General features: G+C 50.1%; 2 protein-coding genes across 12 annotated transcripts; one reads left to right on the forward strand and one right to left on the reverse strand.

Annotated features, from left to right (window-relative positions):
• The first annotated feature begins 145 nt into the window (after positions 1 to 145).
• Positions 146 to 5,608, forward strand: LOC122388658 (ubiquitin carboxyl-terminal hydrolase isozyme L5-like). Of its 11 annotated transcripts, none has more exons than XM_043379988.1 (9): positions 146 to 165; positions 1,754 to 1,854; positions 2,344 to 2,407; positions 2,705 to 2,810; positions 3,071 to 3,258; positions 3,654 to 3,851; positions 4,215 to 4,314; positions 4,919 to 5,059; positions 5,334 to 5,608. In XM_043379988.1, the coding sequence occupies exons 2-9, from the start codon at positions 1,776 to 1,778 to the stop codon at positions 5,439 to 5,441; spliced, it is 984 nt and encodes a 327-aa protein (XP_043235923.1). In that variant the 5' UTR covers positions 146 to 165; positions 1,754 to 1,775; the 3' UTR covers positions 5,442 to 5,608. The 11 variants fall into 11 exon arrangements, with proteins under 11 accessions (XP_043235923.1, XP_043235922.1, XP_043235871.1 ...); XM_043379987.1 differs by having other exon boundaries at positions 154 to 214; XM_043379936.1 differs by lacking the exon at positions 146 to 165 and adding an exon at positions 171 to 196 and having other exon boundaries at positions 4,853 to 5,059.
• A 288-nt stretch (positions 5,609 to 5,896) lies between these two features.
• Positions 5,897 to 11,439, reverse strand: LOC122388699 (heparan sulfate 2-O-sulfotransferase 1-like). The gene is made up of 8 exons (XM_043379999.1): positions 11,345 to 11,439; positions 11,138 to 11,263; positions 10,512 to 10,708; positions 10,250 to 10,335; positions 9,829 to 9,967; positions 8,512 to 8,609; positions 8,094 to 8,251; positions 5,897 to 7,777 (listed from the first exon to the last, which is right to left on the reverse strand). Exons 2-8 carry the CDS (start codon positions 11,259 to 11,261, stop codon positions 7,545 to 7,547), a joined length of 1,035 nt encoding a protein of 344 aa, XP_043235934.1. The 5' UTR covers positions 11,262 to 11,263; positions 11,345 to 11,439; the 3' UTR covers positions 5,897 to 7,544.
• Positions 11,440 to 14,260: the final 2,821 nt, after the last annotated feature.

Genomic DNA, 14,260 nt, shown 5'->3' on the forward strand with positions numbered 1-14,260 from the left:
AAAGTAATGTGAAAAAGAACTCATCATTTTTTTATAAAGTATACTTCCTTGTGTAGTTGTTAGAAGGATTTATAGGAAAGGAATCGCTCATTTCTCTGACGTCATTGAAAGTGTGATAGTTTTTTTCTGATGTTTTTGGCGATTCCTTGACCCATAAGCACTTGTGTAAACACGGCGTGCCGGTTTTGTTACCCCGGCTTGTTGTGTTTTTTAGGTTTACCACCATATATGGCCTTGAGTTTACCTTACCTTACGGTAATTCGGTTGTAGCAGGCCAAAGACAAGCAGAACAAGAAGGTCACAGAGACGTTTTTCCACAAATCATCATTCTACTGCATGTCTGTGTAGTGTGTTGGTGTGGGGAATGGGGATCGAGCGGTTGATTGCCACCATTTGCCACCTATCCAGAGTCCAAAAGTTTTTAAAAATTTTGCCGCTCGTCTGATCACAGGTTTAGGGCGCTGTGAACACATCACGCCCCTTCCACAGGTCTGCTATTGCCTGTGTCGTCAGGGTTGGTAACATGAGTCCAGCACAGTCCCCGACTGGAAAAAATGCCTCCACTACGCTGAAGTTCTCGACGGAGGTGATGCGCCGAAATTTCGGCGCAAGGGTTTATGCGCCAAAATTATTTTACCAAGCCATGCTTCATGCGCCGAAAATTTTCAAGGCTTACTGATGGCTGCAGGCTGTAGCCACGCACTTTTCGTCAAGGGGGGGGCTGGCGTGTGTGTGTGGCTGTCTTCCAGTGACTACTGTCTACAGACGGTTGTTGGCACCACTAATGTCAATTACGGAAAATCGGAATACCGATACCAAACCAAATACCAGCCAGAACCGTGGAGAAATACCGAAACCAAACCAACTTGGGAACATGAGGAAAATACCAACTTTTTACCGATTTCTTAGCCTCTTAAACATTAGCGAGGGTTCATGATACCAACAAAGGGTTCATGATACCAACAAAATACCAAACACATTAGGATTGAAATACCAAATACCGAGTTGGTGTCGGTTTGGTATCGGTATACCAAAAAGTTGGTATCCGATTGACATCTCTAGACTTGGCACGGTCGACGGGATCGGGCAGACAATAGACATCAGCAGGCCATGCGGGACCAAGCACCAGCGTTCGCTATCACAAAATCTCCTGACTCACAAACTCACTGGCATGTTCCATAATGTAACCTTTATTTTGTTGCCCGGCTCTGATCAGCAGTAGTGCCCAACCGGTGACTGACGCCTGACGGGGCCTTCAACAGGCGTGGTGCAAGCACGGCCGATGGGATCGGGCAGATACCAGGCCACGCGGGACCGATTGCCAGCGTCCGCTCGCAAACCACACGCCGGAAATACAGGAATCACAACGGTCAATACGCACACGATAGCATACGTTATCTGAACTAGGGAATCCGACAATCCATAACCTCACTCTCGACCGGTGATCTGTTCCCGCCGTGGGAGAGTCACAATCAGGTTCACTGAACATGACTTAAATACCCTGAGACGAACACGAGACAAGATAAGTGATATTTAAGATGTTTAGCTCCCGAAGACATTTAATCCTCGCCGGCTGAGGGGGGTTGGTGCCACCCCCTAACGGTTTTTTTTCGCGATTTACGCCGAAGTACGCCGAAAATTTTCGGCGCAAACGCCCAACTACGCTCGAGTTCTCGACGAAAGCGTGCATTTTTTCCAGTCGGGCAGCACACTGCACAATTGTGTTATGATCCTTGTCTTTCTTCTTTTTCAGATAAACAGCACAGTAGCTAAATATGGCAGATGGTGGAGCAGGAAACTGGTGTCTGATTGAAAGTGACCCAGGGGTCTTCACTGAACTCATCCGTGAATTTGGTATGGGCTTTCTGACCTGGCTTGTTTAATCCAATACGTGTAATCCTTCAGTACTTATTCTTTCATAGAAGCAAAATAGTCCTTGAGGGCTTGAGGTCAACCTTGATGTTTTGCAACTGGGCACCTAGTGAGCTGTTAAGCTCTAGGTTGTTTTCTATCATCACAATGCACATATTGCTGGACAATCTTTTGAAGTTAGTCTAAAACTATTGTGATAGAGGACATATTAGATATAATTTGTTTTAAAGCCAAATAAGTCTAAAAGTATTGTGACAGAGGACATATAAGGTCCAATTTGTTTTTAAGCCAAACCATCCTGAACCAATTGAATGCTACAAAGAGACTCTTCATGGAGTCACTGCTCATCAGTAACCAATCCAGACAACTCAAAATGAATGTGAAGATAAATTAATGATAAGTGATTAAATGTTTGCTGAATTATTTTAAGTGTGTTGCAAGTGTTGGTTATGACTGTTCTGACAATTTCAGGCGTGAAAGGTGCACAGGTGGAGGAAGTATGGAGCATGGATGATGAAATGTTCTCCAAGTTGAGGTCAGTAACAAGTATCTGATCCAGTCTGATCATCTGATTCCATGGCAATTGGCATTGCAAGGGTGTGGAAGGTATCTATCAGGACATGTACCTCTGTGGTGACTGAATAATGAATTAAGGCAATGTTTCTCCAACTTGATGAAGGATTATGCAGGTGACACATAGGTGCCACACTATGCAGTTAGGTACTATCATCTCATTGCAGCTTACAATTGGTGCTCCAGAGTTGAGTGTTTATACCTACCTAACCAAACTACAATATCACAACACTGAGACAGACAAATGTGATGTGGACAGGCCTGTGCACGGACTCGTCTTTCTCTTCAAGTGGGTGCCTGACTCGACTGTGGAAGGCACGCCGGTCCAGGACAGCAGGCTCGACAACATCTTCTTCGCCAAACAGGTCTGTGAATCCTCGTGCGTGAACGATGTGTCGTTAAATTGCTTCATTGTAATCTCGACATCGACGCGCCCGGAAACCCCATCAGACAAACAAACAACTGAAGCTCTGTCCTGTTTGAAACATGACAGAGCTTAGCTTCCAAGTATGGACTGATTTTAGCCCACCGATCCCTTGACGTCCGTAATCCGTCGGAAGCCGAACGCACCCCACGCACGTGACATCTGTGATCTGACACCGCTCTCTACCGCCCCCCTCACCAGGTGATCAACAACGCGTGCGCCACCCAGGCGATTCTCAGCGTGCTGATGAACACCAACCACCCGGACGTGGAGCTGAGCTCGACGCTAATCGAGCTGCGCGACTTCACCGCCGGCTTCGACCCGGCCACGCGCGGCCTGGCGCTCAGCAACTCGGATGTCATCAGGACCGTGCACAACTCGTTCGCCAGGTGAGCGGAGTGTAAGGGAGTTTTACATTTATTGAGTGGGAGACTGGGGAATCGGACTTCAGAGTGGGGTTCGCGGTGGAGGGCTTGGTGAGGATATGAGGAGGGCCAGAGAGGGGGTCGAGGGAAATGGGCAGTGTTATGAGGGTGTTCGTGATTTATGTGGGATGAGAGGAATTTGCGATAACAACGGTTTGGTGACAGCTCTGGCGGCGCTCGTGATTCGTGAACGATAAAGGGGTCATCTGTTTTGAACAATGCGTGAGCCCATGATTTTCTATCCTATCACGTCGATCTTCTCTGATGCGCGCTTTAAACGCCGGTCTCATACCGCCCCTATTCTGTCAGACAGGCAGTCTGATAACCGCCGATCTAACTCTCCTCCCGCGATTCGTCAGACAGACGCTGTTCGAGCTGGATAACCGGGCGGCCACCAAGGACGACGACGTCTACCACTTCGTCAGCTACATCCCGCTGTCGGGACGGCTGTACGAGCTGGACGGGCTCAAGGAGGCGCCGCTCGACCACGGGCCCATTCCGGAGGGCGCCGACTGGACGCAGGCCGCCCGGCCCATCATCGAGAAACGCATGCAAAAGTGAGAGACGGAGGGCCCAGTCGGGGAAGGATGGGTCGGATTTCAGGGGAACATGTCGATCGAGTGAGAATGAGTGTGATTGATTGTTGAGATGTTTTGTGGTACGGTGTGAAAAAGTATCGATGCAACAGTGTCGTGGCAGCCAATATGTGAGGAATGCCCGAATGCCGTACCTACTATCGGGAACTATTTTCGATTCAGCGATTTTTGGTTCGTGTGATATAGTATATCAGTCAACCATCTCAGGCGTGCATCTCACAGCATGCTTATCTTTGCCACTTTTCCCGTTTTAAGTGTGAGTACGTTCACCGCAGCTGTTGTACCTTTGTCCTCTCATGTGACCGTGTGTTGCTGTCCCCGCAGGTACAGCGAGGGCGAGATCCGGTTCAACCTGATGGCCATCATCTCAGACCGGCGCGCCATGTACCAGAAGCAGCTGGAGCAGCTGCAGACGAAGGCGCAGGTCGGTAGAACATACCGGGAACGGCAGAGCTGTTAAATGCCTACATAGACGCAGATCATCATAAGCTGTGCATTATAGACGACGGGTGGTGGATTCGGGAACAGACTCTCGGCCGGGTTGCAAAACACCGGAATTTTTACGTTTTGAACACAGTCAGGGATGGCCCGTAATACTGCTCTGTCGTTACAGGAGCTTGGGATGGAGACGGACTCGATACGGTCGAAGAAGGCCCGTAATGCTGCTCTGTCGTTACAAGGGGGTGGGATGTCTCTGTCGTTACAAGAGGGTGGGATGTCTGTCGTTACAGGAGGGTGGGATGGAGACGGACTCGATACAGTCGGGAGAAGGCCCGAATATCTGTTTTGTCGTTACAGGAGGGTGGGGTGGCTCTGTCGTTACAGGAAGGCGGGATGGAGACGGACTCGTTACAGTCGGAGGTAATCCGTAATGCCGCTGTGTCGTTACAGGAGGGTTGTATGGGGACGGACTCGATACAGTCGGAGATGGCCTGTAGTGTATATCTGCTCTGTCGTTACAGGAGGGTGGGATGGAGACGGACTCGATACAGTCGGAGATGGCCCGTAATGCTGCTCTGTCGTTACAGGAGGGTGGGATGGAGACGGACTCGATACAGTCGGAGATGGCCCGAGTCCAGATGCTGATCTCAGACGAGGAGAAGAAGATGGAGAGGTATCGCACCGAGAACATCCGCCGAAAACACAACTACATACCGTTCATCATGGAGGTGAGCCGCATACGCGAGCTGAGCGCCCTACGCTCTGCCACGGACGCGCACAGGCTGAACTGCGCTGTAGCAATCCAACCGCGGGCTTTTACTTTTTGTAGAGCTTCTGCTCTTGAAAATAGAAGTCTGTAATAAGATTGCATTTGGCCAGCCACTTGCTCGAAGAGTTTTGTGTAAGAATGTCGTGTCGTGACCTTCGTCTAACCGCGCCCAAAAGTCTGTCTGAGACCGCTAAGCCCTAGTCTCACGTTCTGTGCTCACTGCTCACCCGCAGCTGCTAAAGATCCTGGCCAAGGAGGGCAAGCTGGTGCAGCTGTACGAGCAGGCCAAGGAGCGGTCCGAAAAGCTGCACCAGGCACGGAAGAAGCAGAAGACCAAGTAGTGCCCCCTCTCCGGACGAGTGCAATGACCGCCGAGCAGCTGCCTCAGTTCGCCACTGCCCCCGTGTGCCGCGTGCCGAGTGACGGACCATACTCCGGAGTCCGGAGTGAACGACGCGGAACGATTCGCCAGGCTGTTGAAATCAAATACACGTTACATTGTGTTGAATGCTTCGGCATCTTAGGGAAGCGCGGGGACCGCATGTTTGAGTGGTTTTGATAGAAAACATTTCGTTTTTTTGTGGTTACTAAGACTGCCAACGCCAAATCTATCGTAACTCGGCAATAACTACTCAATGTTAAGGCGCGTTAGAACTTGGAAGGCACGTGTCCAATCATACCTAAGAGGCAGCAGCGCTTATCCAGTGAGCTGTGAAATCGGACTGGAGAAGTTTACGCTTCGCTGATATCATACACTAATATGCCGAACCATTACAGGTTTGCAGACAGCCAACAGTAACCAATCACGTTTGTATATATTAAGCGTCTTCGCCAGTTGCGGACCTCGGCACAAACTTCTCGGACTAACATTGCGTCACAGGGGCTGATAACAAATCACATTGGTGCTCTCGCGGCCAGCATCGTGCCGCCTTCACACGGTACAACACACCGGGTCTCTCCACCCATTAACCGAGCGGCCCTCCGCCGGCTGTCGCACATGGGGCACCCCGGCCACCACGGGAGCGAGGAGCGGAGCGCCCTTCGTCCCGGATCCCGCAGTCGGCGGCGGTGTGGTCCCAACAGGGTACCCTGTGCACTAGGAGCCACTCGCTACAGGCAGGAGAGCTTTGGCACAGCGGCAAACGACGCCAGGCGCAGTCAAAACAGACACCAAGTGATAGCAAACGGAGGCACTGTTGTTCAAAAATAAGGAAGTGTCCAGCGGAGAGCGAATGTAAAGTTAAACGTTCAAGAAGGAAAGGTTCAAATATATAACTACGGGGGGCGGTAGCATCAAATAATTGATAAATAATGCATGCTCATGCCAGGCACTTCAATCAAATTAACACAAGGTCACGTTTTAAATTCCAATATACACAACAATAACCACCTGATCACACATAGCAAAACTCATGCGACCTATGCGAAACGTCACGCATAAAATTCATATGTACAAAGAAAATGTGCAATAGGTATGAATGACCACAAAAACTCTAGTAACCTGCCTTATCAAATATTTTGACTTTGAATGAGAACTAATGACAATCCAATTGAGCTACAAGTTACATATTAAATAATAAAATGGCGTTGGCCACATTACGTCAACTATAAAATTTTAAAATTAGGTGTTTAAATATTACAAGTTAAATAGCATTATAAATAGATAGGAAAGTTGCCTTTTCAGACAATTGTCCAGCGCAATGTATGCAGCGATACCAATACTACCCTGTCTGCCGCATATTATCTGAACACGATTAATCTAAAACTCCACAATGCCCTCCATATGCTCCAATGGTCATATCACACATTAGGCGACGAGTGATAACTGGAAGACGTCTTCCCCGATCCTGCCGCCCGCCGAGCGCGACACCCACAGCGTGGGCAAGGCTGAAAACACAAGCACGCGACACAACTTTCCGGACGCCCCTCAACACGGCGACAAACGGCAGTCTTCAGCAGCAGACCCAAGTCACAGACCCAAGTCACCATAGTCACATCGACGTGGCCGCTGCGTCGAACGCTTTGAGCGTTCTCTAGTAGGCTTGCTCCGTTTGATTGACGGATGTCATTGAGTGCCATCAGCGGCCGAGTCACTTGAATCATTGCACAGGTCCGGAGGAACCCTGGCCACGCCGGTCGCGTTAGGAACGATTGTGTTGCACCGCTGCTAACGTGGCAGCACCGTTCCGAATGCCATTTCACAGCTGAAAGTCCCCGGGGCCGCGTCCGTCCGCCGTGGGCCATCCACCTGCAGGAATGCCTCAGTGGAGACCATTTCACTGGTGCCAACAACAGTCAGCGTTGGCCGCTACTGGGCCTCTCTCCTCTCGGTGTGAGAACAATGAACAGCCACAGAGCAACAACTAACAACGGGCCCTGCCCAGCTTCAAAGGACGGTTTAGACTCCCAGCTCGCCTCAGAGAGACAGCCCGGCGCCTCGTCAACTACTTGGGTTTGTTGGGGCGGATCTTCTCGTAGTGGTAGGCGCGAGGCCTGGGCCGCAGCCGGCCGCCGGGCGCCGCCACCATCGTCTTCTGTTTGACAAAGTTGAACTGCTGCTCGGCGAACCGATAGAACTCGCTCTCCACCTTCCACACCGCCGACGCCTGGATGGTCGCCTTCGTCTCCGGCGACGGCTCCAGCTTCCGCTGCGTCTTGCGCAGGTGCGACTTTCCACCTGCACGGAGCAACAAACGGTAAGTTAATAAGTGACGAAATATCGTAAGGTCAACAAGTGACGTAGATATAGCATAAACGACTCGGATGCTCACATAAACACCGAAATATCGGTAAATCAGCGGGGTTCATTTTCAGCATGACTATCCATTGAGCTGAAGATAGTCGAATCCATGGTAGAGCATCCACCAACGTAGCCAAATGCCACACCGATCGCGCACGATTTGTTCTTACCAAGCAGCACACCAATTACTGGTTCAACCCTCCCCCATGCTTGAAAACCATTTCGAATATTCCAGCGGCTCACAATTCCGTACCTTTCTCGAGTGCGCGGCTGGCGCCGGAGAACATGCTGGGCATCAGCGCCTCCAGCAGGGCGACAAACTCTGGCAGTCGCTCGGTGGTGCCCACCAGTAGGTAGTGGTGCACCAGGTTGTGTTTGGCCGCCTCTAGGGCCTGCCGGCTGCCCGGCTCCCTGCGGGGGTCAATAAGTCAGCGTGGAACAGCTAGGTGAGACGGTCAATGCAGTGTGCACACATACGTTTATCGGGCGACTGGCCGGGGATATTGATATCAGTGGTTAGTTGGTAAATATTGGAGCAGTGGCGCCTTGATGGGGACCATTATGTGACCAGCTATGTATCTAGAGTAGTGTTCACATCATTATCAAGCAGAGCACTCGTATGAGATGATACCACTCAGACGGTCTCACGCTGATCAGAGCGGGATGCTCACCAGCAGAATGCCGCCATACCGCAGAAGAAGGGCACTTGAATCCACATTAGCCGAGGCTGGCAGTCCGAGTGGTTCAGTCGCACACAGTCGTCAAATGTCTGCAAACAGGCGGAATACGCCGCAAAGTCAGCAGACAGCAACATGACGTTTCATTTGAAAGATAAGACAAAACTAAAAGAAAAAACAGACACAAGACGAAAAAATACAATGACTGGCGAATGAGCCGACAGATACGTAGCATGTGAGATGGACTGCCGTTGGGTGAGACAAGCAATACCGGCCCGCCGCTACGGCACCATCTACGGCTCTACGGGAAAAAATCATCCAGTCCTCCAAAACAGTCGCAAGTATATTTAGCCGGTCTCATCGTTCATCTCATTTCGTCACCAGCCGGGTGCCGTCCCTAACAAGAGACGGACACGACACCCACCCGCTGGGCACTTGGGCACGACTATCAGTCCCGGACTACATACATTTAGAGTCGGAGGGCGGCGGTGCATAACTGACATAAACAGACCGACCGGGCGGGGTCGGCAAAGGTCACAGGGCGCGCGGAACAGCCGGCGGCGGGGGATGAAAGGAGGCCGTGCAGTGGGCGTGTAACTGAGCCGACCCGGGCTTATCCAGGCCGGCAATGCTTTCAGGCTGATGAAGCCAGCCACCAGAACCGTCTAGCAACGTGCGTCGTTTTGCCCATGTTTGAAACACGTTATACGCAACAATTTCCTTTTTGGGGGTGAAGAGAGAGAGAGAAAAAAGTAGGAGACGTCGTTGTGAGTATTCAAAAATATCAGCAGGAATGCCAGGTAAATGAAATACATCACACCCAACGCAAATGAGCGTATGAAAAACATAGTCACCGCGTGAAAAACGATATTTCCCGAACAGATGCTAATTATATGGCGTCGCGACCGCGAGAATAAGCTACCAGAGCACAATCCCAGGCTGCGATAGTCATGCATACTAAGTGGGCAGTAAACATAACTGAGCCACGTGTCAGGAGTGACAATGTGTCCACGAGTGCAAACAATCCACGACGAGTCACCAACAGCTCCTGTGACAGAGCTATGTGACGGAGCTGACAGCCGGCCCGCGTCTCCCCGGCTTACCCTTGTCTCCAGCACGCGTCTCCCCAACATACTTCTGTGTCCGGCCCGCGACGTCTCCAAATCTGTATGGACTCACCGATGTCTCAAATCCGCGTCTCCCCAGCCTACTGAACTCACCTCCGCGTCTCCCCGGCTGACTCGGCTCACCCGTGTGTCTCCCCGGCTGACTCAGCTCACCCGTTTGTCTCCCCCGGCTGACTGTACTAACCTCCGTGTCTCCGGCCCGCGTTCGTACTAGGTGCGGTCGGAAGTCGTCTCCGTATCGCAGGAAGTAGTAGTGGGACACCAGCCTGTCCAGCGGTCGCCGGATCAGGTTCACGTATATCGGCCGCCGCTGCACACCAAACCTGGGCCAGGAGAACGGTCAGAAGATCGGATAAATCGGTCACAACAGAATCGCACCACGAGAGCGGCACCGAACAATATCCCGTGCTACTCATAAATGTCGCTATATCATCGCTCACAAACCACAAATAACGCTACGCTAGGGCATATCGGGCCGTGGAATTATCCTAGTTCATTGTTATGCTGGCCTGTAAAGCCGGTGTCACCCGCAGATACTGCCGGCTAGGCCCGGCTCTAGTCAGATGGTAATGACGCAGGTCGGGGCAGTGGAGAGAGAGACTTACGCTGCAAAGTCGATGAAGGCAATGTGGCCATGGTAGAGCGCTGGAAGACGCTGTTTCCACGTTGTAATGTTGGTGACAAACTCCATCTGTGTAACAGAAAATAGCAAAAAGTTACAACAGAGTATTTTCACATGGCAGCGCAAACACACCAAAACAGTCAAAGAAACAATCTCAATTACTACTGCATAATACAAAACAAATGCCACAGTGAACGGAAAGTGCAGTAAATTGAGAAATATCACTGAATGAAGCCGACTCTTGCCTGATCCACTGACGACATGACGTGGGCGTTTTTGGACGTGTTGAGGTGAATGACGTTGAATCCCTGCTTCTCGCAGATATCGTAACAGATGCCCATGAAGGTCGTGGAGCCCGTCTTGGGCACCCGGTTGTAGATGACCACTGTCTCATCCCCGACCGTCTCGGCAGCGTCCGCATCCGGCGTGGCCAAACGACGCTCTGGGAACATAATGACTCGGTGGTACTGTCATACTTCACAAAGCTGAGTGTTTACTCTCTCGTGTAACTGCAGCAGGAGGGAGGTCCGGGTGAATGCGGCCTTCTAACTGTATGCGGATTAATGTTTTGTTTATTCCGTTTCCCGTTACCGTTCTTCGTAGTTCGTACCTATCTTTCGTACATGCTAATATTTTAACAAAGATGAACCAAGCAATATGTATATTTCGATAAAACTCATGCTAAGTTTAGTCAAGATTAAATCTGAGATGTGCTCGATAAAATCCTAGCACAGGCCTCTGCACACCGATAACAGGGGTCTATGATCTAGAATACCTACCTATTTAATCGAGACAGCAAATAATAGCGCGTCGACGTACACATTTGTGTAAAATGTAAATCGTTTTAAAAGTTAAATTTTTAATAGCTCACCAATATATGTCAGGCGGCTTTGAAGCGCTGAGAGTCTGTTTTCATAATTTATCACTGTGAGGTAGAAGACAAAAACAGATGCCACCAGCAGAAGTGCGAAGAAACGTGGTCCCACGGCAGCCATACCTGAGGGCAAACAACAAAATTAGAAAAAATAAATAGAAAGAAAAACCATCTTGTTAAGAATGTGGCAATGCTGATACTTACTGGCAGGACTGCAAAGTCGGAGTCGGAGTCGATAGTTCTGACAGGAGCCGAGGTCGGACTTGGAAACCGAAGTCGGAGTCGGGGTCACCGAAAACTCGTCGACTAGTTATGCACTCCGCAGCCCAGCCGGCAGCCAGGTCTGCGGAGTCGGAGTTGGAGTCGGTCGGAGTCGACAGTTCTGCCCGGAGTCGGAGTCGGAGTTGGTTTTTGAAAGCCTGAGTCTGAGTCGCAGTCACCGAAAAGCCATCGAATCCGCAGCCCTGCTTACTGGTGTGACCATTGACGCGCGATGAGTCCCACGATAATCTTATTCAGGTGTTAATTTACCAAGGTGGAAAGTTAAAAAAAAAATAGTATGCTCCAAACAGCCCATAGACCATAGGTGTCGGTTTGTCAGTAGTCATCACCCATATTTGGATAATTTCAGCCTCTCTGCCTCTGCAAGCATTCAGCACGTGGCTGCCTGACAACTGAGAAATAAAATAAAAACTGAAGGTTAAGTTGTTCACAGATAAGAGACCAATAAGAACTCAGAGAGGTCAGAGGGATGCCTGACTGGAAAACATCCATACACTACGCCGGTCGCCGGACGCCTGAGACCCTCTTGCGCCGAAATTCGGCACAAGCAATTTTGCGCTAAAATTTCTGCATGATCTGCAGCGAAAATTGGGTGACTATTTGTGCCAAAATTAAGCCTTTTATATAAAGCACATGTGCACATCTACAAATCAAGGCTAAATCAGCCAGACACAGTATTCCGGGACCTTGGACATTTCCCCATGTTTGAGCGTCCAAACAAGTTGCATTTCCGCGAAAAACCAATACCTTAATTATCAATAAGCTTAGCGCACTCATGTAGCGTCGTGCCGTGAAACAGGGCCGGAGCAGGAAATTCCGGGGCCACAAAAATCGGCGGAGCGGTGTGTTCGAGGCTGGCAGGAGCCAGCGAGGTTCGGGCAGCAGAGCAGCACGTGTTCCGACACAGCAGTCTCTTCCGGCTCACGGCGCAGAGCGCCGCGGGGCACCGCCTGTCTGGGCAGTGGGCACTGCTGGCACGCCGCGGAGTGGAGATAGCCGATTCGGAGCACGTACTGGAGCGAGTGGCCCCAGTGGCCCGCCCTCATATGATGCACCGAAACGGCATCCTCTCGGTCCTCCCCAGGGATAGAGAGCGGCGACGTGCTCCCGAGGAGTGGCTTGAATAGTGACTCGGACCCGTTGTCACGCCACTGATGCTAGGCCACACAATGAACCGCCATGGTCAACGAGCGGGCGTTTGAAGGCAGGGCGGCCCCCTGTTTCGCAGGTCGTCTGCGCTCTCATTTCCCTTGATACCGCAGTGGGCAGGAACACACTGCAGTACTATTTAACAGCGCTCCGGCTCGGCGATGTTAAACAAGGTCTTCCATACCTATCTCAATGCAGAGGGTTGAGGCCTCACCTGGCAGCCGCTCTTCCGCTGAGTAGACTCAAAGCGGCTCGCCAGTTTGAGCATGTGACGACTGGGGCGGGGACATCTCATCCCGAAGCCTCTCCAGAGCCACCGCAGGGCGAATTTGCTGCTAGATTGACCAGCGTGCAAACTTACACCGCGTTTGATGTCTCTCGGACAACGAAGATTCTATGTCGTCCGCCCAATCACGTTCCATAACCGCAGCTGACCTTGAACGGGATTGGCCGGACGACGTAGCATCTTTGTCGTCCAGAGACATCACATCGCATGCAGTGTTAATTCGGTGACCGTCTTTCGTCAAAATTCTGCTGCCATCCTGCGCCGAAAAATTCAGCCACCGCCATGCACTGAATTTGGCGCATATTATGTTACGCCGGATGTACTCTGAAATTTTTGGCGCAATCCCGCCACTACGCCAGACATATTCGGCATAACATATATTTTTTCCAGTCTGGGGCTCTGGGCTGAGTTGAATGAGTACAACAGCCTCCAGCAAGGACACTCCTGCATGGCCATGACCCTGGGACAGCCTTGTATCATGCTCAAAACATGAGCCACTATTGGGGGCCTGAAAATTATTAACTTTAAAAGGTTCTTTGATAAATAATTCATAGGTTTTCTTGATTCTGTTCTGAATGTTTCATTCAAACAACAAAACTCATTCCTGGACTTGCCCACATGCCATACAGAGACAGGCTGACCTATCTGAGCCTCACCACCCTGGAGGAAAGGAGAAGGAGAGGTGACCTCATTGAACTTTACAAGATCATCAAAGGTTTTGACAAGATCAGTGTTGATGGTAATTTTCTGGCACAAAACAGAACAAGGAGAACCAGGGGACACAGCCTGAAGCTTGCCAAACCACTACACAGAACTTGGAAACGATGCCAATTTTTTCTCAACCAGGGTAGTGAACCTGTGGAATCGACTGCCGGAAAGAGTTGTAAATAGTCAAAGTGTCAACACATTCAAATACAACTATGACCAGTACCTAATATGGAGGCAGGCTTTATGAGCCTGAGCTCACATGTCTCCTCTATTTCCATCTACTGGTAAGCATCTACTGGTATGGTAAGCATTCAAATATCTTTCTAGTTGAGGTTTATTTGCCATTGAGTCTACAGTGCAGGGATATTTCTATCTCGCACTCCTCTGAGATGCAAAGATAAGGTTTCGAGGGTTCATAGCTAAAAATCAAGAGTTCAAGTGATGATGGGTTGGGTCAATAATCAAACCATTTTTAATGGTTGTTTGTGTGTGAAACTTATGAAATATTAAAACAAAGTACTCTAAATCTATTTTTCCATAGATTAGAACATTTAAATATAATGTTTAATAAATCAAGAATAAACCTCAACGTAGAAAGATATAGGATTCCTCATGGCTCACTCATGGAAGATCAGATATCTTTTCCTCGCGTGTCAGTGTTCCAAAAAAAACTCGCTCCTTCATCGCTCGGTTTT

This window comes from Amphibalanus amphitrite, unplaced genomic scaffold (genome assembly GCF_019059575.1).
Source record: "Amphibalanus amphitrite isolate SeventyFive unplaced genomic scaffold, NRLGWU_Aamphi_draft 000018F_arrow, whole genome shotgun sequence".
In the NCBI taxonomy this organism is placed as follows: Eukaryota; Metazoa; Arthropoda; class Thecostraca; order Balanomorpha; family Balanidae; genus Amphibalanus; species Amphibalanus amphitrite.